The sequence below is a fragment of the Dicentrarchus labrax genome, unplaced genomic scaffold (genome assembly GCF_905237075.1).
Source record: "Dicentrarchus labrax unplaced genomic scaffold, dlabrax2021, whole genome shotgun sequence".
Lineage (NCBI taxonomy): Eukaryota > Metazoa > Chordata > Actinopteri > Moronidae > Dicentrarchus > Dicentrarchus labrax.
In genome coordinates this window covers 16,018,238-16,042,079 of record NW_026136705.1, presented here as the reverse complement: position 1 = coordinate 16,042,079, position 23,842 = coordinate 16,018,238, and the positions used below count along the sequence as shown (strand labels likewise).

Sequence of the window (23,842 nt, the reverse complement as noted above, 5' to 3'; positions counted from 1 at the left end):
AAACAAACATGTGTTAATATAAATAAGATACAGCGTCTCTAAAATAACTTAAGGATCTAATGTAATATTTTTGATTGTACAAAATCTTTTATTATTATTAGCAGTGTACATCAGGGTTATGCTCAAAGTCACACGATTCAGGTATAGCACAGTATATTAGTTGGACTGACATTGTTTTCATCAAACATCATCTTTCTGACAAAATGTTGAGAAAATGGGAAGATGAAAAGGCCTACGTGTTAATGCATTTCAAAATAAAGTCCAAAATACATCCTAAAGTTTGACACATACACACACATATGCTGTCACATCAGAGAACTCCTCCTCGACTCTTCAAAGCTCAAAGACAGAGTTACTGTTCCACTGCCAAAGCTCACCCTTGGCTTATGCTTTCCTGAAGTCGGGTCACAGTCATTGCCGTTGGTCTTGAGGCTGATGGATGAGGAAGGAGTCGAGGCAGAAGATCCACCAATGCTGCTGGACTTTTTTCTCGCTGCTGTGTTATGTTTTAGGGTAGCTTTGGCAGCCACTTTGAAAGCATGGGCTGCGGTGCTGCATCGGACTTCCTCGATGGTGTTCCTGAAGGGTTTGAAGAGGATGATGTAGACCTTGTTGAAGAAGATACAGGCCAGCATCCCAAAGCTTGATGCCAGTATAGCGATAACCTCCACAGCTGAAACAAACTTGCCATAAGTACTGAAGTATGCAGGGATAAAAGAGATCCAAACAATGAAAAATATAAGCATGCTAAAAGTGATGAACTTGGCCTCTGTAAAGTTTTCTGGAAGTTTCCGTGATTTAAATGCAAAAAAGAAACATATAGCTGCCAGGAGGCACGTATAGCCAATAAGAAACCCAAGAGCCATCACAGAGCCCTCATTGCAGGTGATAAAAATTATCTCATCAATGTCGTGATTCTTGTAGCTGGAAGGAGGAGCATTGTAAAGCCAGACCACACATATCATGACTTGGACAAATGTGCACAGAAACACCAACAGAAACTGCAGGTTTAACCCCCACCATTTACGATGGAGACTTGTAGGGATCTTAGCTTCAAATACCAAAAGTACTCTGTTAGTTTTCACGAGGATGCAGGAGATACAGAGAACAAAACTGATCCCGAAGGCAGGTTGGCGTAAACGGCATGTCCAATCCTGTGGCTCCCCGATGAAGATGAGAGAGCTGGAGAAGCAACAGATAAGTGAGAAGAGGAGGACGTAGGACAGTTCTCGGTTTGTGGCCTTCACTATTGGGGTGTTGCGAAATCTGACGAAGACTCCCATCACAAACGCAGTCAGGACAACACCCAGTACTGCACATATGGCCAAAGCTATCCCGAATGGTTCTGTCCAGGAGAGAAACTCTATTTCCTTCAGGAAGCAGAATGTGTGGTTCCCATTGGACCAAGAATTATTTGGACACTTGGTACAAACGCTTGCATCTGCATAAATAAAATAAAACATAATCTGTGTTAGAACCACAACATTAGCCAGGTGTAACATTAGAAGACAAGAAATTGTGAATGTTTGGCATCTTAATACCTTTATGGTTACTGTACTCTCCATCTGAGCACTCAGTGCATTCAAAGCAGCATGTGGGCATACTATCTATGATCCCCTTTCTTGTACCAGGTTCACAGTCCTCACTGCAATTAGAGAATGGCACCTATAGGATATAAACAGATGGAAAAGTTGCATGAGAAAGAGAAGGGAAGAAGACTTGTAAGAGGTTTCAGAGCTTGTGGACCCCCAATAGAACAACCAGGGCCGAAGACCAACTTAAAGTTTCACTAATCAATTTCTTAAATGAACAATGGGTCGAATGACTATGCATAATGTGAAAGCAGTCACTCGTAGTGACAATGTATGTATTATCACCCAACTCTGCCATTCCCCTCAGCTCTACAAAGTTTTATAATATCTTTCATCTCTCAAATGAATGCTAATGTTGTTCCTTGTCTGCTGTGTGGCTTTTTGCAAACACTTTGAAATGTTGTATTTACAGCATAGACTTTATAATAAATAGTGGAAGTACCTTAGACCTGCATTCTTCCTAATGGCCACCAGGGGGCAGTTCCAGTGGCAAAAAGAAGCTCAGCTAGCTACATGTAATTTAATAGAAAGTTACCCTACTCACCCTATTTTTGATGACTATATTGACATTAGAATTTACATTATTAGTCTATGATTCCCAGAGACAGTGGCTGCACCTCCAATTGGTTTTGTTTAAAAATTTCATACCAAAAGCATGTAAATATTGTCATCTAATGACATCTAATGCTGTACTAACAAAAAACAGATTATCCTGTTAACAAAAAAATGTCAATGGACTGTAAGTTAATTTGTACCTTGTTTATTTCTTTCAAAATAAAATACTGTGCATTTACACTGAATCATTGACTTGTAAAAATAATTAAAAATAAAATCTTGATTTTAATTATAACTACAGAAGTATTTGTCCGTTTGCCACCAAACTGTTCACATTCCAAGTGGGCGACACACTTCTGTTTTCTTTAACAAACGGAAATAAACTGAAAATAAATCTGTTGGCAGTACTAAAAAAAGGTGGACATTTTTAACATATGTTCTACTGTATATTGGGGAGGACACGTCCCCCTCAAAGAATACGTGGTTACATACAAGGTTTATCTGTAATATGAGAACGTGTGACCAGGCGAGCTGTCATTGTTTCCTGTTACGGACGAGTTGAAACCAAGATCATCCCAGGAGAAAAAAAGATACACCAACTGACCAACCCACAATACATTAATGGACACATCCTCTAAAAACAGTTTGACTGACCTCAGAACTGTATCCATTCCACAGAATCTTTGTCTTGTCAATGAACAGTTTGGCTCCTTTCTTGGCGTGGATATTGTAGTATCCGACCTCCTCGAACACCACAGAACCATCCTCAGTAGACCTATGCCAGTTTATAATTGTGTAGTTTGCTGCCATGTCTGCGTTCTCATCAAAGTGGATCTTTTCCCCCATAGTGTTGGTGTAGTTCAAATGTCTGAGCTGCTTCAGGACCTGTGAAGCAGAACCACACATTTGGATGATTCAAATTGACCAAGTAAATGATTAGGTATTTAATTGCTTTGGTTTTGGGTAAAAGAGGTAAATTTTACCTGCCACGCTTCCATTTTCTTTAAATCTGCACAGGAATTGTTGGCAAAAAGTCCATGTCCAGGTGTGCAGGTGAGTATGTCCTGCAGGGCCTGTGCAATGGAATAAACTGCAACATACACATTATAGGAGATACGAAGATGTGTGTGGTCCAGGTACGGGGTCTCAACACTTGTGATGTCTTCCTCACCAGTGCACAAAGGCCTGAAACTAGTGCTGTCATTTTCACTTTCTTGTAGTCTCGGGCTATCTTCCAGATAACAGTTGAAGGTTTCTTCCCAAAACTCCCTGACAAATTCATTATGGCTGTCTTTCTTTGGTTGGACTTGTTGTAGGAACTCTCTAAAGCCAGGTATATTCCCTGCCTTTAGAGCAAAGCCAATAGTCCCTGCCACAACGTCAAGATACTCTGGTTTAGCGATAAGGGAGGAACTTGCCCACGCTTCACTGGCTAACCAGATACGATCTGTGATGTTTCTCCTGACCATCTCTTTGATTAAAGGCTCAACATCTGGGCCACTGGCAAACACGACAATTACTTTAGCTGTGGAGTTCTCAATCCTGTCAGCCAGAGCTTGGATTTCATGATCCTCAAAATACTGAGAAATAAGTTCATTTAGGTGAATGCAGATGTCTCGCTCTTCCATTTCCTTCTCAAACTTTTCAATCCCCGGGCGTCCATAGTCGTCATCTGAGGCCACAGCAATAACCCAGTTCCACTGGAAGTACTCAATGATGTCTGCCATGGCTGTGGCCTGGTACTCATCTGTAGGAATGGTTCTCATGAAGGACTTATACTGATTCTTGTTGCTCAGTAAGCGACTAGAGGAGGCGTAGCTGATCTGAAACAGTAAAGATTACAGGTTATCTAACGGGTTTTCATTGTGCGCTGCTTATTGCTGTTAATTATTACATTCAATATTAAGCTTTGGTCATTTTGTTGATAACACACATCATCCAGGAGGACATTTGTTTTCTTGTAAGAAGTATTATTCACAGACAATTAATGTGGACATTAAATACAGTACAGTACTGCCATGTGACATTTGTACGGTGGCCCTGAGGTGCAAATCACAACAGCAAATCAGAAAACACAACACAAAAAGAGAAAACACAACGGCAAATCAGAAAACACATAGATATGGACTATTGGAACCCCTGTTTCTACCTCTCTTAGGTATCCCTAATTAACATGGACGTATTAATACAATATTTTCCTTATTTAGTGGTTTGAATTTTCAGATTTGGCAACTTGAACGCATAGGTTTGGCGGTGTTGTGTTTCCGGTTCAAAGGACGGACCAGTTCTTTTGTCCAATCAGCGACGACTCATGACGCCCGAGGGTACCTACCTTTTCCAGTTTGGTTAATGTCGTTGTGTTTTCTGATTTGCTGTTGTGTTTTCTCTTTTTGTGTTGTGTTTTCTCTTTTTGTGTTGTGTTTTCTCTTTTTGTGTTGTGTTTTCTGATTTGCCGTTGTGATTTGCACCTCAGGGCCACCGTAGGATTTGGTCAGTTTTAAGGCAACAACTGCAGTGCAGTATTGATGTGGTGCTGATGTTACTCACTTGAGGAATATAAAAAAGACCCAGTAGGTTTGCAACTGCTGTGGAGACTGCAGATCCAGCTGCTCCTACTACTGCAATGGTTGCTGGGATGTGATCAGTGCAGTTACAGAATTCATCTAAATTCAGGGAGTCAATCTTATTTTGGGCCACAAAACTAAGCGTCGCTTCCAGGGCTTTTGACACCGTGTTGCATGTGTCAAAGATCCTGTAGCCCAGAGTGATATTGGGCAGGAGAGTGCTGCTGTTGTTTATCTCATCAATTGCAAAAATCATTGCCTGGAGCCAACGGAAGCCACGGAAATTGAACCTGTAGAAGCAAACCAGTTGTAAAGCAGTTTAGAGGGGTTTAGTCCTCTCATTCAGTCGAATCATTCATGGATGCCTACACATGTCTTAAATTTTACCTGACACACTGTGTGGATTCTGGCCGGGCTGCGAGGTCTTGGTCTTTTGATGCAACACCAAAGTGTATGGGGAAAAGACCTCCAAGCAAAATATCACCAGTCATCTGCGCTCTCTGATGGGGCCCATATGTTGAAATCACATAACTGGACCCCAACAGTATCAGATAATACAGAACCAGTCTCATCTTGCCTTTCTTTAATGGGAAGAATTATTTTATACAACTCCCCAGAGTGAAGGTACTCTCAATATTATCTTCTCCCATCAATCTGCGTGCTGCGCTGTCTTGTATTATTCATGTTTGCATTGGTGAGAATGACTGTTGGACAAAGGGGGAAAAAGCACTTTGTGTAAGAGTAGTACAATGGCCTGCTATCACATCAGATATTTAATATAATTTTCTCTTTAATATAAATTCCACAAGATGTAAACATAACTCAGCAGCAGTGTGCGATACATCCCATAAACTCCAATCACTGAGCCTGGAGAACTTTCCCATATAAACAGGAACAGGGGGCGAGAACGATGTTAGAGGCCAACCTGACCTGAGGCTATTATTACCTTACTCTCCCAGGATTACACAGTTGCATAAGTTAAGAGCTCGGATTTTTTTAATGAGTTGACTTCTCTTGTAATGTTTTCTGAGAAGAAATTACTTTTAACATTTCACACCTCAATAACATTGTGGTCCCGGCGCTTGTAATATCCATCTGAACTGAAATAGACGCAGGATTTACATGAGCTGAGAGTGAAGTCACACTCTAATGACCCTCCTTCCTGCAAATGCTCGGCCTCATGCTGTGGCCAGTGAACCCAGTCACCATGGAGAGAAGCCTACTGCATCTGGCTAATACTGCTGGAAAAATGCTGGGGCAGAGCTGTGATAATGAAGTAACTAACAGCTGTAAGAGCCACTGTTTGCCATATTAACCAATACTGAGAGAGGTTATATGTATAGCCACATAAAATATATTTTCATTTCTTATTGCCATTATTTTGGATGAAAAGCCTATTTTGAATTTAAATATTAATTTACAAGTGAAGTGTTGAAAAATATAATCATATTGTTATCCAGTGTCCAATAATAGCATCCAATACCCTCAAGTCTTCTTTTTGTAAATAACAATTAAAAAAACTAAATTACATTTCATGCGATTCCCACCTGTTCTAAATTGATTTTAAAAAATAGATTAAAAACAAATTATATTTCCTAGCAATGTAATTGACCATAATATTATCATTTGTTTTAACTGACTGATTGCTGTAATCAAAAGTTAAGATGACTGTGGCTGAAAATAACTGTTCTTCTTTTTAACTCCCAATATAAAAAATGGAAACATCCAACATGGAAAATAACAGAATGAAACTTACCGCCTGAACTCCTGATATAAATACGCTCGAAACAGTTAATCTGTAGGTATACACAGTTTTTAAGGCCTTTTCCCAAAATATCCAGGGGGCTGAATGAATTCACTGGACGATGGTGTTAGCTTCTGAACCTCTTTCTGCAGATGAATCATTAACAAAGAGAGGGGTTGTCCATTTCCTTCAGCTAATGAAGTCTACTCACAGTTCACTCCTCCTGAACTAAAGTGGCAGAGAAAGAGCTGGGAAGGATATTTTAATTAGTACCTATCTACCATTACCACAGCATGACAGGGAAGACAATGCAAACGCTACTTTCAGTGAAAATATGAGATAAAGGAGGCAGGTTGTAAAGGTTATCTTTGTCTACAGCCTTCATTAATGTGTGTATTACAAGTTACCTGGATGTAACTGGATGTTTGTGTCTGTATTACTACACTACTACTACTTATCGATGAATAACTCAAATGTAAACATATTTCTCTCTCTACTCTTGAAACCTACTAATTAAAATGTGATCCTCATATCTGCTGCCTGTGTCTGCATGTTTTCCAGTCAGGTTTCATCTTTTATTGGATTTTGCCAGAAGAGCTGCAGCATGATACCAGGAACCCCTAGAAGCAATGGATTGCACCATTATGTACCTCAAACCAATTAGTTGTCTCCTTATGCTCTGATGACTGAGTCTTCAATTTGTTGCTGAGCAGATGTTTCCAGTGAAAACAATTTCAGTTTACAACATGTTGACTTATCTGTGACCCGACCCAACGCTGTGTCCATGAGACATGAGGCACATGGGAGACCCTGAAAGGTTAAAAATAAAGAGCCTGCACTCTAAATGTATTTCATTATTTCTAACTTCTTAACCGCTGGAAGTGGTCTCCATTTCCATCAGTAAAAGAGTTTCATTAAAGGCTCTATAAGGAACTTGTATTGTCTGTTTTGTCTGATTTATGGGAATCCAACCTGAAGAATAACTGCGTAGAAAAAGACGGTCTTTTCGCTTATGGTCATGATCATTTTTATGAAGGTCATAGAGACTTCAGTATTAAATTAGGACAGTTTCACAAAACTCCTTGTAGGGGCTTTAAATAAAGAAAATTACAAACAGACCTCAATATGTTATGATTTGTTTTATTAAATGTATGTGAGAGGAATTCCCCTTCTTTGTAAATTTGCTATAATCCAAACTGAAACAAATCATTTCAAAGATAACATTTTATAAGATAACAAAATATTTTTTTTTACTCCAAAAAACATCACAAGTACTAGTTAGACAAGATGATATAGACCTAAAAGCCAAAAATGGAAGCATACCAGAAATCATCAGCTTTGTTAAACACAGTCACACACACTGAAGCATTCAGCTACACTGTTTTCACTCAGAGCTGATTTTTTAAAGCACAGAATAGAATAAAATAAAAATAAAAGTTAACTGAAAATGTCCAAATCATTCAGTCTTTGAGTTGAAATTATAAACTATAATGAGTTAGTAAACATGTTTTTACATTTAGCACATAACCCACATTTTATGACATTCCTGCACCACATTTTCTTTGTGTATCATTTTAATTAGTTCAACTGATAAAAGCAAAGTGACAACGTCATATTATACAGTTCTCAATGTGTTGTGAGTATTTAAATGAAATAAAAGGGAATTTTGTTGGGATGGTAAGATGTTTTCTTTTAAAGAGTAGGAGAGTTTGTTTATTTCATTCATTCTGAAAATTCATACAGACGTCATCTGTCAGAGAGGACCAACAATTTCATGATGTTTTACGTTGGTGAGGCATGAAAGCAAAATTTGGTGTAAAAAGACCTTCATCATCTACAAACACATATGAAAAAACATCTTTGTAAAATGTATGTAATTGTTTGACAAGCCTGACGTGTCCTGAAATAAATCATCCAGTTCCTGTCTATTTCAGAAATGGCACATACGTCTGAAATGTAACATAATGTGTCAAAAATGTTGAGCTGTGAAGAGTTCACAGCGAATGGATTTATCCTCACAAATAGTGTGGTCTGGTACAGATCAAAACACAGTCACACACACTGCAGCATTCAGCTGAAAAGGTAAGGAAGCCTCTTTTATAATAATGAGTGTATGTGCGAGATCTCAGTTCGTTAGTTAGTAAATTACTGCATAATTTTAAAATAAAATGTTATTACATGACTATTTATTTAATCAGCAATGAATCATTGATACGTCATCTACACAGTAAAATAATAAATGTACAGTAATAAAGCCTACCTACCAACTTTTATTTCTTCCTGTTTCATAAACACAGGCCCACTGATGACATATGACCATCAATAATCACTGAGTAATACTTGATACTTATTTTCAACTGTTTTTTTTATCTTTACAGTGTAAGTAAATAAATACAATGTATAAGAAGTGTGTGTGTGTGTGTGTGTGTGTGTGTGTGTGTGTGTGTGTGTGTGTGTGTGTGTGTGTGTGTGTGTGTGCTTATTGAATGTGATGTACAAGATGTTCATTTCTTCTGCTTGGCTGAAGATTGCCTGTGTTACACCAATTTTACACCGACAGTAAAATTACATGGTGGTGTTGTGAAAATGTGATTACTTTTACCTGTGTGTCTCTTACACTTTTGACACTTTCACACAGTTTCAAACTATTGCTGCATTTGTTTACATCAATAGCTCAACTTGGACTTGAGATTTCTGCAAAGCTATTGTGATAAAATGGACTGTAATGAGACAAATGCTGCAGATTAGGATCATATTTAATTTATACATGAGTTTATTTGTGTAACATTTTTTGAATGGGAGCATTTGATTTGGAAATGTATTTCAATTTTTTAGAAAAAATGGCCCTTTGGCCAAATAACAGTGGTACTTTTAGCATTATGTATACTAAATGTTTATTAATTTTTATGTTAATTTGTCTTGAGCAATCAATGAACAACACATGTCTTGATTAATAGGATGTCTGGTGCAAAGATCCTGCTGTTCCTGCAGAGCCTGTCCCGTAGGAAACCTCTGGAGCCCGAAGGAGAGGAATCCAACTTTCGCCGATGCCTGACCACCCTCGACCTGGTGGCTCTGGGGGTCGGCAGCACACTGGGGGCCGGTGTGTACGTACTGTCGGGAGAAGTGGCCAGAACTGTGGCCGGGCCGAGTATCATAATTGCCTTCCTGATAGCAGCAGTGGCCTCAATCTTTGCTGGACTTTGCTATGCTGAATTTGGAGCTCGGGTTCCCAAGACTGGCTCTGCTTATCTCTACAGCTATGTGACTGTGGGAGAGATATGGGCTTTTATCACCGGCTGGAACTTGTTGCTGTCTTATGTCATAGGTAAAGATAGTGCCACTCTGAATACATTACTCGATGTGGTGGGTGTTTGATTAAGCATGGAAAAAATCTGTCCTCGTAAACATTATCATAATATTGTTTCAAATGAGGCTCAAATATAAATAGGTTGGTTTCTCATTGTATTCTGTTTTTAAGGGACGTCAAGTGTTGCCAGAGCATGGAGTGGGACCTTCGATGATCTCATTGGAAATGTCATTGCCAACTCTCTGGGAAAACAGGCTGCAATGGATTTACCTGGATTAGCTCCCTACCCAGATTTTTTTGCAGCTGGCCTCATAATGCTCTTGGCAGGCAAGTTTCCTTATCTAAACCCCTGTGACCTCTTACCAAATGTAAGAATTTATTATTATAATTTATGAAAAAAAAAAAGAATAGTTAATCACAATGTAAATCAACATTTTACAAGGTTGCACTGTATTCAATGTCACGATCAACTTTATATTTTCTGTGTTTCCTTTCTAGGGATTCTTGCATTTGGTGTTAAAGAGTCAGCTATTGTGAACAAGGTTTTTACAGCAGTTAACATCCTGGTGTTGCTGTTTGTTATCCTTGCCGGAGTCATCAAGGGGGACATCGACAACTGGTACATTAGTGAAGATTCTCTCCTAGATGGATATGAGTATGGGTTCCTCTTTACGTATATATGTACCATTAGGAAAAAATAACAGTTTTAGGCTTTTACTGTTAATAATATGGATAAATAATTAACCTTTCTAGTTAAATAAATGTTTGAAATATGTATTTATCAATCAGTTTGTCAACCAAGCATCAACATGTCTGTTCTTTCTAGAAACCACACATCACTGAATGAAACCACTGGATTTGGCAGTGGAGGATTTTTCCCTTTTGGCTTTGAGGGAACATTAGCAGGAGCAGCCACTTGCTTTTATGCATTTGTTGGATTTGACTGCATTGCAACAACAGGTAAATTAATTTACAGAGACATAGTAGATCACACAATGACTTACTATAAAATTAAATTATTATTATTTTTCTTTAGGAGAAGAGGTTCAAAACCCTCAGAAGTCGATCCCACTTGGAATTGTGGCGTCCCTCCTCATCTGCTTCCTGGCTTATTTTGGTGTGTCTGCTGCTCTGACTCTTATGATGCCGTACTTTTTGCTCAGTGTTCACAGCCCATTGCCTGTGGCCTTTACATACATCGGTTGGGGCCCTGCAAAGTATGTAGTGGCTGTGGGATCCCTCTGTGCACTGTCAACAAGGTATGAAACACAGTGTCCCATTTACAACCTCAGCTCTGTAAATCAAAGCAAAATTTGTTTGTTTTTTTGTTTTAATTTGTCTTAATTTTATGTTCAGCTTCCAGGATAGTTCATTAGTATTTTATTCTCATTGTAGAGCACATTGCTGTAAATGAATACCATCTGAATCACAGTTACAAATTAAAACAGAAGCAAATGACATGAAGAACTACATGGTTATTTGAGCTTTGTCTCACAGCCTTTTAGGATCAATGTTCCCGATGCCCCGTGTTCTCTTTGCCATGGCAAGGGATGGACTTCTCTTCAGACCTCTCAGTAGAATGAGTGATAGACAAAGTCCTGTCATCGCGACCCTGGCTTCAGGGGTTGTAGCAGGTAAACCTGTCAGTACAAGTCATAACAATGTTTTTGTGGAAGTTTTAGTTTCTATTTTGGTTTGGTATGATTCTTGTGCTCACTGTTTTTTGTAACTGTATAGCACAGAGCACATGTCAACTGATGTGTAAGCTCATGAGTACAGGCACTCAAACCATCTCAAACTGTAGACCTTTGGTCTTATCTAGTATAGTCTAATAAACTAAAAAGTATTCACAAAAAATGTAGGCTTATATCACCACCTCTCTGTTACATGAATTGAAGGTATTAAATCTGAACTATTACAAATCATAGCCCAACACCTGGAAGAAGTTAAAGTTGAAATATGATCTATAGAAATAAATGTAAAAGAAAATTATTTAAGTTTATGTAAATTCTTCTTCTTCTTTTGTTATTGTTATTATTATTATTATTTGTTGTTGTTGTTGTTGTTGTTGTTATAATTATTCATGTCTTTTCAGCCATCATGGCGTTGTTGTTTGACCTGAAGGCATTGGTTGACATGATGTCAATTGGAACCCTCTTTGCTTACACACTTGTTGCCATATGTATCCTCATATTAAGGTATGATATGCCTGGTATTATTACTCTAATCTTAATAGTTACTTTGTTTGTTTGTGAAAAAGCTCATGTTCATGAGCGGTGTGTATAACTTGGCAGGGCTATATAGCACCTTATGTGCCTGTTGACTGTGTTTCAGTACTGCAGTGGTGGAAAGTAGTTTGTACATTTACTCAAGTACTCGACTTAAAATTCAAGGCACTTTGACTTTACCTGAGTATTTCCATTTTATGCCGTTTCATACTTCTACTACCCTTTCAGAAGCAAATATTATAGTTTTTACTCTACTGCATTTAGATGCAGCACTAGATAGTATCTAGTGAGCACTAGATACTGATCCAGTGTTGTGGCGAATCAACACATGGCTCAGTTGAATATTAAAATTAGCCATATGTTGATAGGTCACAACATGAAAATGTAACCAATGAAATTACTTATTTTGACACACATTTTAAGCCAATAAGTATTAAACTAACAAGGTAATGTGTCAAAAGGCGGACTGTTTTTGTTATTTTCTCAAAAGGAGGACAAATGAGTGTCCAGCTGCAGGACAGGGCATTTAAATGCGGACTGTAACAAAAGAGGTTACAGATTAATTTACATTTATTTTTTAGTTACAGACAAATTAGTTTAATACTCATTTGAATATTAAAATTAGCCATGTGTGGATTCGCCACAACACAGATCCTATCTAGTGCTCACTAGATAGTATCTAGTGCACACAAGATAGTATCTAGTGCGCAATAGATAGTATCTAGTGCGCACTAGATAGTACAAGATAGTATCTAGTGCGCACAAGATAGTATCTAGTGCTCACTAGATAGGGATCTAGAGCTCACAAGATAGTATCTAGTGCGCACTAGATAGTACAAGATAGTATCTAGTGCGCACTAGATAGTACAAGATAGTATCTAGTGCTCACTAGATAGGGATCTAGAGCTCACAAGATAGTATCTAGTGCTCACAAGATAGTATCTAGTGCGCACTAGAAACGTTTCATTTTTTTTTTTTCCCATGTCCCTTTATGGGCTCCGTAAGTTACTTTTAAAATGTTGAGAAGTTTTCATACATCCAGTGAAAAGTGATTGATAACTTATATTCTCATAACCAACCATATAAAAAGAGTGATTGATAATACTAACTGGCCAACTAATAATAAGCAGTTTGACAGATTTATCAACCCTGGATTTTGATATGACCAAGAAATGCCTGCAATAAGAGGAGATTAATAGAATTGGCATTTTCTGGGTGATATTGTCAATATGTATTGATTATGAGCTAAAAGTACACTTTAATCAACTGTCATAACTGCAGGCAGATACTGTTTCTACATTAAGAATGCATTTTTATTCCATTTAATACCTTCAGTGGTTGATCATTATAAATAAGATTAAATAAGATAATTGAATATAATTTGTTAGTTTAGGTCACAGCTACATCAATACATAAAAAATGTCATGTTATGTTAACCCAATGTTTAACTGCATTCATTTATATTTCCTCACTTTGACAGGTACCAGGTAGGGCTCAATGAGGATTCAAGTTTCAGCAAACCAGACCCTTTTACAATTACTGCAGTATTATATCCTCCTCCACAGGCCACCACACGGACATCAAAAAATGTGTCTGTTTTAACTATTTTTATTAGTAAGTGATCTCCTTAACATCATCCTTAAATATTATCCTGCTTATAGATGAGTTCCATTGTTAATAATCATGGATCATTGTTCTCCCCAGTCTTTTTAGCTGTCATCCTAAGCCTCGTCATATCTGGAGCTCTAGACTCCCTGCAGACACTGGAGTGGTGGAGTTTACTTTGTGTCATTGTGATCGTGCTGATGTTGGTCCTCATTACGCTGATCATCTGGAGACAACCGCAGAACACAACCAGAGCTGCATTCATGGTATGCCTCATTTGGGTTTTCTGGGAGCACATGCAGTGGTATAGTTTAATCTTTATTTCAGCCAGTGAAGCATCATTACTGAAATTATAAACTTTGATAACTAAGTGTAGGAAATCACTCCTGACAGGAAAAATAGCCACCCAGTAATATTTAATTAGAAAAAGTCCTAAACAGCATTTTGTTCCTTTGCTTTGTCATAATGTTCTGCTTTTTCATGTGTACAGGTTCCTTTTGTTCCACTGCTTCCTATTTTCAGTACCTTTGTCAATGTCTATCTAATGGTTCAACTTGGATCAGACACGTGGATCCGCTATGCAGTGTGGATGGCAGTAGGTATGTCAGAAATGTCACTTTAAAATACACATTTTCATTTACAAAATATGCAAAAAATATCAAATAAACCAACATGACCATATGAGATGTAACTTTTCTTTACACAGGTTTAATTATCTACTTTTGTTACGGTGTCCAGCACAGTGTGCAGAAAAAACGGCTTCAAATTTCACACAACCAAGTCAGCATTCACAGCATCACCACCACTGTGGAGCAAAACTTTGAACCTAGACAAGATTTTAATGGGTAAATGATGTAACATGACAAAACGCTTTCATTATAATAAAAGGTTGGCCAGTGTGCATGAATTCATACATCTAAAAAAATGTATTTAAATCACAACCTCTGACCTCTATTTTCTTTTTTCTTTTCTGGGAAATTAAATATTTTGTATATTATACTTTTACAAAACATATATTTTTCATTATTTAGATTTGAACAGATTAAAAATCACATGTATTATTTAAATTACCTTGACATTATCTCTGCATGAGGCGTTATGCAGTATTGTGTTTTTATTTTACTGTTTCACAGAGACATCACAGGTTAGGGTTTGGACGATTTTACAAAAAATAAGAGCCATGTTAGAGCCACAATTCAAATACCTCTTTTATAGTCAAAAGACAACATTGAGCTTATATGAGTAAATACTGTAAAATAAATACAGTTATTGTGATGTGTTTTTTGTAATCAATGTTCACATACAGTTGGGTAAATTATATCATCCAAAACTTTATTTATGTAGCACTTCATTCCAGGTGGAAGCACAATGTATTATATGTTTCCTGCATTTCCTTTATAGGTGCATTTTCACATTTTCTTATATAATGTATTTTAGCCTTTTGCTAACAGGGATTTCTTTTGTTGAGCTTCTCTACTGGTTGTTCACCGTACCCAACTCCCAGTGTGTTTAATGTATTTCTATCGCTTTCTATTGTCATGTTTTTTGTGATATGCACGTTAAATAAACATGGCATTAGATTTCTGGAAAAACAAGTCTCCCTTTCTACTTTCCATTCAAACTATAACTTTCTGCTTTCACTGTCATTTAGACGACCACATTGTTTGGATTATAAATGCCACATTTATTTACAACACGTGATAGGAACTCATGAAGGCTGTCTTTGTTTACGGAAGCACAGTTTAAATAACGCACCATGTCAAACCCCATGCTAGCCAATCAGAAGGCAGACAGCGGGGAGCTTTTTTTTTTCTTATAAAATAAACAAATATGTATAAAACACTATGAAGAAGTTGTGTTAAAAATGATTCATTAGATTTTAGGACAAACCTTTAAAAACAAGAGACACATCAGCTCTTCAGCGCTAATTAGATAATCTGAGAGCCAAAATGGCGACACCTGCTGGTCAAACCTGGGTTTTACTGGCGCACAACGTCACCAGCTCTAGCCAATCAGGGAGCCGCTCTGCAGGAGAAGCGCATTGTTCAAAAACCGAAACGGGTAAAGTGATTGAGCCGGGTGAGCTCGGGTAGTGTCTCAGGTAGCTCCAGTCGATACAGTCGATACAGTTTTAATCCACCATCTCCGGTTTGAGTCAACTAACGTTACTTCAGTTTTGGCGATTTATTCATAACGTAAGGACGTTTAGTTACTGGAAACGAGGCGCATTTCCGAGGTAAGTTAACGTTTGCTTTAAGTCGGCTCGGCAACAATAAACCTGTTAGTCTCGATACAGCTGTGATTATAATATATAACGTTAATAAAATAAAGTTTATAACCAGCTAACAGAAAGCAACGACGTCGTGATTCTTGAGTTAATTTGGTGGAAGAGACCTCACGATTTAAAAAAACTTTAAAACGGGTATTAACGTACACTCTCTCGTGCACGTTCAGACGTTAACGTTATGTGCGCACGCACTCACCTCATGCTGAAATAAACAACAATAAACTGTAAAGTTAACATAAGGTGTAACTTATTAGTAACTATTAGTAACGTTATATGTTTACTGTATGTTTTATGGAGCTGGATGTTTAGCCGTAACGTTAAGTGAACTACGTTTAGTTCAGAGTTGACATTGTTAACGTCAGCTACCTTGAAAAATGTCTTATATAACGTTACTCTGTATGCGTTTAACAAACGTTAATTCATCTGAACATCATTTTCAAATATATAACTAGCTGTATATTCACTTTAAATACCTTCATTTCAGTTCACCCTTCATAGTGTTGTGTCTGTGTATTTCAAATGCTGCTGTTTAGCTGAGGTTAACATCTGTCCAAAGTGAGTTTAGAGGTAACTGGTTTTAAAGTCATGTTTATTTGTATAACCATATATTATTATAATTAACATAACGTTACTTATAATCCTCTCTTCCGACATATTTTAAAAAATGCATGCTGTTTGGAGGCGTGGCTTCCTAAGTGAGTGTGTGCGGAGGTCTGAGGAGACCAGAGGGAAATTTGTTGGAAAATCACCTTTATTGACATCATGTGCCAACAAGAATAAATGTGATTATGTGCACAGAGAAAAGAAAGTGTAGTTCCTCTTTGAGTACTGGTTTGATCCTGTTCTCACTGACACCATCCCACTGGCTTATGCAGGCTTGTCTAAACACAGTGCAGTCAAAAACTTTTTTTAATTGATTTCAATGATGTAATTATTCTGAACCAATACTTAACTTATCATGACAGTGTATATCCTGTGAAGTCATTTTCCTGTTTGACTACTCTTTGAGCTACTGTTTGGCTTTGAAGGGCGAAGTAGGCATCATCCAGTTTCTGTCTGTTTTGTCACCTTGTCTCATGACACACCCTTATTTTAACTGATCCTCTCTTAACAGTGAGCCGCTGTCTAAAGACTGCATAATATCAGACACAGTATTCTTCAGTGATGGCCTAACTCAACATTTGTGGGTGGGGGGAGTTGTTAAGACAGGTCTTATTGAGCATTTAACTATATTTATTTATATTGAATCCTGATACATGCTGCTCTTAAGCCTTTGAATATATATTCAAAGAGACATTATAAGGTGACGTTTACATGCATTTCCTGGCTAACAGCAATGTTTGAAATGTGTTGCAATTGCTTCAAACCTCATACTCATGAAGATTTGTCTTCCTTTAACAGGTAAGCATGGCGCTGTCTTTGTCCTCTCCGTCTGCATGCCCCTACGACGAGGATGAGGAAATAGCTGTGTTTGAGTCTACGGCAGCAGAGCATGGAGGCTTTACCAGACCCCGTCTACCTGAGATCTCTGTAATTTCCCCTGGCCTTGACCCCCGGCCATCCATTACACAACCGGTGAGAGTCGACAGGACCGTGCCATTTTTGTGTTGCATTGTACCCTGTGAAGTTTGGATTGTAAACAAATGAGCTTTTGTTTATCCCTAAGGTGTAACAGAACATGTTTAATGTATTTAGTAACCCAGAAGACATTTGCAATTACCTTTGTCATGATTTAAATTATTCTGTGTAAGCAACAAAACATTAAATATGTTTTTAATTTGTGTCTCTAGAAACTAGCAGTGAAACCTGCAGTGGCGACACAAGGAAGCTGCGATGAAGGCAACACAGATAGGGTGAAGGTTTTTCTGCGCATCCGGCCACTTACTGAGACTGAGAGAGAGCGGGGAGAGGAACAGGTAAGACTGGAGTCGACATTACAGCCATTGGCATTTTCTGTGGGTAGATATGTGTATTTATTGCTTTTCGTACAATTGTACTCTGTGCTCAAGGTCTATTATTCTTTTAGGGTTGTGTGGCTGTCCAAGATGAAGAGACTCTGCTGCTCAAAGCTCCAAAAGAGTCTCAGAACATGAGGACCGCAGAGAGGGGCATCACCCAGAGCATGCACAAGTTCAGTTTCTCCAAGGTAGGAGAGTTACACTTCTGCATATATAATTAGTTTTTTGTAAACTGTTGGTAAATATGGGCTAATGGGTGTGCAAAGCAACCAATACTAGTAATTACCAAGGAAGATGTTGAGGTTAAAAACCTCCCATACTGATGGTTTTTCTTTACCCATCTTTCATAGATTTTTGGGTCAGAGACAACACAGCAACAGTTCTATGAGTGCACGATGAAGAAGATGGTGAAAGACGTGCTTCAAGGAGAAAACCGACTCCTCTACACTTATGGTGTCACCAATTCTGGAAAGACTTACACTATTCAGGGTACGATTTTTGTTTGTTTCTTGGACAAATCTTTATGAAGCCCAGGTTCGGATGTTGGTGTTTGCAGTTCCATAAATCTTAAACTTTGACCCGCAGGCAGTGGTCGAGAGGCAGGACTCCTACCCCGGGCTTTAGTGTCTCTGTTCAGGAAACTGCAGGGTCGTCTCTATGGTGCAATGGACCTGAAGCCTGTCATGTATCAGGATGTGAGGCAGCTTGAGCCCAGAGAGGTCAGGGTGGAGGAAATCCGTAGAAACTCTCTGCTTAAAGAGGTAAACAGAAGAACAACTTTTAAAGGTCTTATGAAATGAAAATTTTAATTTTCTTGTCACATTGTGTCCCAGTGTCTATTGCTGCCAAGTATATGCCAGTAATGTACAACTCGTCTTTCAAATAGCCTGTAGCTGAGCTCAGTTTTGATTAGCCTGAAAAATATAAGTTACACATCAGACAAACAAATTTCAAAGACATTTCATGGGACCATTTAATCAAAAGTCTTGAGTAGGAATAAAGTATCTTCAAGCACACAGATATGAGCTGATGCACTCCTCTTGTTTGTTACAGGATGAGAATCAGATGTCCCGTCGAGGTGGGACCACTACAATCTGGGACAGTGGAATTGGAGGACTCTCCTCGACAAGTAACATTGCTACCCAGCTTGAAGGTGAGGAGGATAGTAGGAGTGTTATTGGACAGCAGTGTATTCCAAATGAAGTCGAATCTGGCCAAATATTAAATTTAAAATACGCTCCAAATATTCAACTTTGTCCCTCCGCAGACACTGATAGTGTTTGTCTGGAGCCTGACAGCCTTTCACACAGTGGAGGAGATGATCTGGAGGAAGGGGTGCAGTTTTCTATCTGGGTGTCCTTCTATGAGATCTACAATGAGTTTCTGTATGACCTACTGGATGCTTCGCCCTCCCTGCAGCCCAGAAAAAGGGCCACACTGCGGCTTAGTGACGACAAACAGGGCAACCCCTATGTGAAAGGTAATGATTACTGATTAACAGAAATAATGTTTATAGAACATTAAACGGGTTAATTAGCATAGTGTATGTATTAGTTTGAACCTCTTGAAGCTCTTACCCAGAATACAGATTCTCTCATCTGATGTGTATTACACATCATTAAGCAGGAAATGATGTTTCAAACTTTACCTGCAGTCTTTTTACACTTTATTCAGGTGCAGCACCACATTATAAGAAACAATAAATCAGTGCAATAGATGATGAAAATACTTTCAACAATGTTTGCTTTGTTTAGCTTTGTTATGTCATCTGTACGGTAGCACATAGAACATGTTTCGTTGTTCTTGTGTTGCAAGAGTATAATTTTTTTGTTACTTCCTCTTGTTGTCAGACCTCACCTGGATCCAGGTCCGCAGTGCTGAGGAAGCCTGGAGGATTCTGAGGGCTGGACGTCGTAACCAGAGCTTCGCCAGCACTCACCTCAACCAGAACTCTAGCCGCAGGTAGGAGCACATGAAACCTTTGCCTTTCAAAACCTTATTTAGAATTTTCTTCTTCTTTTATTGTTTGACCCACACTTATTGTATCTCTGATCACACATTTATCACCCACACAGCCACAGCATTTTCTCCATCCGTGTCCTTCACGTTCGCCCAGAGGCAGATTCAGCCCAGGCCATGCATATCAGCGAGTAAGTTGACCTATTGCTACCCATTCTAAATTTCAGTTTGGGGATATTATAGATTTTTTTTTTGTAAAAGTGTGCTTTCCTTTTTAGACTGACTGTGTGTGATCTGGCTGGGTCTGAACGCTGCAAAGAGCAGCGTAATGGTGAGAGGATGAAGGAGGCCAACAACATCAACACCTCCCTTTTGACACTGGGACGCTGTATTGCTGCTCTGAGGCACAACCAGAACAACAAGTACGTGTCCACTGGTGGTAGTAGTGGTGCAGTACATTATAAAAATGGAAATAACTTAAGAAAGTAAGGGGACCTTTAGATCAAGAATTAACTTTAATGCTCGGCTCCTCTGTGGAGGATTTTCCTGTTAACTTCTGCAATAATTATAATATTGTTCCATATTAAACCTTTGTTGATATAGCACATGTAATTTCACAGGCAATATGTATGTTTTCTTATTAAAAGATACTGGAATGTGCTGTTTAAGAAAGCTATATTTAAAAAAATTTCTGATACGTCCACAGGTCACGACCCCCTCAAGTGGTGCCCTTCAGGGACAGTAAACTGACCCGAGTCCTCCAAGGTTTCTTCTGTGGCCGGGGAAACTCCAGCATGGTGGTCAACATCAATCCATGTGCCTCCATTTATGACGAGACCCTCCAAGCCCTCAAGTTCTCAGCTATCGCTACTCAAGTAAGTAAAATAGCTCTCATACCGTCCATCCAACTTCTGTGATTCAGTGATGAGATCAAAGAGAAATAAAATAACCCTCCCATTATTACAGTTGGTCCATGGCCCGTCCACAAAGACCAGAGTGGCCTATATCCTGTCCCTACTGCGTGAGCCAACAGCAAATGGTAATGATAGCACGGTGCTGGAAGAAGAGGAGGATGAGAGTGACGTTGAAGACGGCGATATGACCATGTTAAATACTGAGGTAACATCCTCTGCCATCATATGAGAGAGATAAATATTTACTGTACTTTCATAACCCATTTTCAGTTAAAGGTTATCCAGCGAGTGGGCAGAAAGCTTTTTCGTTTGTTTGTTTGTTTCTTACCAGCATTTCAAATGTCTCAAAACACTTGTTTAGTGGTCCTAACAGTGGACTGTACTTTATTAAGGCATTGCTACAGGCCATTGATGTCCTGAAGAGAGAGGTGCAGCGCCAGCGGGAAGAGAAAGAGGTTCTTGAGGCAACTGTGAGAGAGCAGGTGGTCTCTGAGATGATGGAGGTCATATCTGGGATGCAAGAGGGCTTCAGGTGTGTGTGTCCGCGCTTTGTTTGGATCAAAAGATTTGATGATGCCTCTTTAATACTAACCAGGCTTAGGCTTTAGGACATGTAGTAAAATCATTTCTAGCAATATTTTAGATGTGAAACTAGTTTTAGACTAGTAAATTATTCATTTTAAGAGCACAAATCATTTCCATTCACTTAAAAAAGAAAATTTAATCAAATAAATTTCAGTCAGCAAAATAAGAAATGCTACAATCTGAAATGAATGCAGATGCTGAGTTGTTTCTTTTTGCCCTGTAGTGAGACCTTGGAGGCAGAGAGGGCTCTAATCGAAGAGAGGTACGAAGACAGGATAACTAACGTGCAAAAACATTTGAAGAAGTTCTACAGCCAGGAGCTGAAGGTGAGCGTTAGTTTGTATTACTTTCAGCCACTTTCTGCCCCCAGGCTGTTTCAGTACACGCATAATCTGTGAAATCTCCACTTTGGTTAAATGAGTTCTCTCCCCAATAAGTATGCAAGAAGAATCCAAAATGTAGTTATGTTTGTGATGCTGTTACTTTGAATCTAGGGGATGTGAGTTTTCACTAAAATGTTTTTCTTTTCATCTTGTCTTTTAGGAGCGAGATCAGGAGATTGAAGCTTTGTCTGCCGCCCTCGAAAAAAGAAAGGAAGCTGAACCGACCCCCATGTCGGTGCCACAGGGTGACTTTGAGGGGCCTCGACGTTCTCAGCGCCTCACTACTCACACAGAAGCTGGCAAGCAGCGCGCTGAGCTCGACCAGTGTCGTGCTGAGCTGCTCACCAAGTCACAAGGTGACTGAAACATTCCTCTGATTATGTGTTGATGTTAGGATACTGGTAATGGTAGCTAACTGTCTTGTCCTGGTTGCCTGTGCAGAGCTGACTAATCTGAAGATGCAGCTGGAAGTCCCAGGTTCAACTGGCACCCTCACTAGCGCTGCTGACCGCAAGCTGGAGGAGGGTCAACGGGTCAGTTAGTGCTCTATCATATGAAATACAAGAAGGTTTTTGCTGCATGTTAACATCTTCAGAAAGACTAAAATTCAGACTCTGTCTAACAGAACCTGCGCCAGCTGCGCCTGGATCTGCAGAGGCTCGGGTTGGACCTGCAGTCTGGTGAACGAGCCTGCTGTCGTAACACAGGAGGGGAACGGTTGCGCCAGGCACTAACCGCTGCAGATGAGACACTTGTCAAACAGGTACAGCCACAGACATGTTTATTTATTATGTATGTAATTTAGATTATTTTATAAACTGAGCTTTTCTATAGATAATTTTAAACTGTGCCTTAAAACATTAAAGTAAGAAAATTGTTAATACTGTACTAACAATAAATGTCATGGTGTAGGAAAGCTAATAACGTCACTGTCAAGTTAAACCTATTTATTTTGTTGGTGATTGATCATTTTTAGTTGAAAACCAGCTTCAGATTAGTAATTAAAAACAGGTTTTGCACTCTACTGCAGATGTAAAATACTGAACCAAGTCAACCCAACATGTTGCTATGTTTTCAGTTAGGGCAGTTTGACAGTAATTACATCTCTTCTAACTTTTCGATGCTGATTATGGATGCTCTAATTTTAGAGAAGCAATAATTATTAGTATTTTAAAGCAGCATCTGTGCAATTCTCAATTTAAAATACTTTCTGTTTCTCTCCCTCTACTCTCTTCTCTAACAATCTTGATGCACAGCCAGCTTTTAAACTAAATATAGGTTTCTAACATCTGCACCAGGTGATTACTGTGCAAAAGCATGAGAAGTTTCATTTTGCTTTTCTCCTTCACTCACCCTCCCACCTTCATCCCTCACTTCCCCCTCTGCGGCCTCGTCTAACCCTGTTCACTGACTTCTTCTTAGGACCAGATCCTGGTGGAGCTCCAGAATGGCCTGATGCTTGTAAAAGCTGACTTAAGGCGGAAAGCAGAGGCCCTGGCCCAGACGCAGGCCATCCAACCCCAGCTGCCCCCCTCAGGTTCTGATACCTGCATCACACCAGGTTCCTGCAAGAAGAGGGGCTGTGGGGCCGCTGCACCAAGTGACACTGAGAACCGGCCTCCGCAAAAACGGCCCTTTTTCCAGTCTCTGTTCCCAATGCGTACCCCAACGCGGAAATACAACACTCGTGCTGTTGAAGAAGCAAACATTACCCCCTACTCACGGATCTTGCGGTCCCGCCAGCAGTCGCCACCCCGCAGCCCTGCCCCCACCCCTCGTAGTCTCAGGGGGAAGTACTAAGCTCTTTGCTTCAGTGGGAGTGCGTACTTTTTGATATTATGCAAACACAGTTATATTTGCTGGTAACTTTATCGTATTTTTATATTGTTTTGTATATATTCACTTTTGCAGTGCAGTTGACTCACTGTTATCATGCCAAATACAGTTAAAACGTTCATGCCAGTATAACAGTTATGCTTTAAACAGGGTTGCAGTATACTACTAAGGGAATTAAGGGGTTAATAGTTATGGACTGTATGGTAAGAATAGTGCATGTGTGTGCGTGTGTGTGTAATTAACCTTCTCTGCCTCTGCAACTCCTCCACGTTTTTTCTCTAAGTATTTTTCCACAATAAAATCTATGAAAACATTGTTTTGA

At 39.1% G+C, this 23,842-nt stretch overlaps 3 protein-coding genes across 6 annotated transcripts; 2 read left to right on the top strand and 1 right to left on the bottom strand.

Annotated features, from left to right (window-relative positions):
• Positions 1-119: 119 nt before the first annotated feature.
• Positions 120-5,283, bottom strand: casr (calcium-sensing receptor). The gene is made up of 6 exons (XM_051401035.1): positions 5,099-5,283; positions 4,695-5,001; positions 3,131-3,970; positions 2,802-3,032; positions 1,542-1,665; positions 120-1,441 (listed from the first exon to the last, which is right to left on the bottom strand). The coding sequence occupies exons 1-6, from the start codon at positions 5,281-5,283 to the stop codon at positions 306-308; spliced, it is 2,823 nt and encodes a 940-aa protein (XP_051256995.1). The 3' UTR covers positions 120-305.
• A 3,196-nt stretch (positions 5,284-8,479) lies between these two features.
• Positions 8,480-15,351, top strand: zgc:175280 (cationic amino acid transporter 2 family protein). 3 transcript variants are annotated; one of them, XM_051401051.1, is made up of 12 exons: positions 8,480-8,537; positions 9,413-9,783; positions 9,937-10,092; positions 10,264-10,420; positions 10,592-10,725; positions 10,802-11,024; positions 11,263-11,399; positions 11,861-11,963; positions 13,474-13,607; positions 13,698-13,864; positions 14,089-14,197; positions 14,305-15,350. In XM_051401051.1, exons 2-12 carry the CDS (start codon positions 9,414-9,416, stop codon positions 14,445-14,447), a joined length of 1,833 nt encoding a protein of 610 aa, XP_051257011.1. In that variant the 5' UTR covers positions 8,480-8,537; position 9,413; the 3' UTR covers positions 14,448-15,350. The 3 variants fall into 3 exon arrangements, with proteins under 3 accessions (XP_051257011.1, XP_051257012.1, XP_051257010.1); XM_051401052.1 differs by lacking the exon at positions 8,480-8,537 and adding an exon at positions 8,751-8,834 and having other exon boundaries at positions 14,305-15,351; XM_051401050.1 differs by lacking the exon at positions 8,480-8,537 and adding an exon at positions 8,961-9,043 and having other exon boundaries at positions 14,305-15,351.
• Positions 15,352-15,657: 306 nt separating this feature from the next.
• On the top strand, positions 15,658-23,835 carry kif20a (kinesin family member 20A). Of its 2 annotated transcripts, none has more exons than XM_051401036.1 (19): positions 15,658-15,834; positions 17,287-17,460; positions 17,676-17,801; positions 17,912-18,031; positions 18,194-18,332; positions 18,429-18,604; positions 18,897-18,996; positions 19,111-19,323; positions 19,694-19,805; positions 19,919-19,993; positions 20,081-20,224; positions 20,509-20,677; positions 20,769-20,921; positions 21,109-21,248; positions 21,525-21,627; positions 21,845-22,040; positions 22,126-22,217; positions 22,310-22,447; positions 23,107-23,835. In XM_051401036.1, exons 2-19 carry the CDS (start codon positions 17,293-17,295, stop codon positions 23,482-23,484), a joined length of 2,742 nt encoding a protein of 913 aa, XP_051256996.1. In that variant the 5' UTR covers positions 15,658-15,834; positions 17,287-17,292; the 3' UTR covers positions 23,485-23,835. The 2 variants fall into 2 exon arrangements, with proteins under 2 accessions (XP_051256996.1, XP_051256998.1); XM_051401038.1 differs by lacking the exon at positions 23,107-23,835 and adding an exon at positions 22,941-23,061.
• Positions 23,836-23,842: the final 7 nt, after the last annotated feature.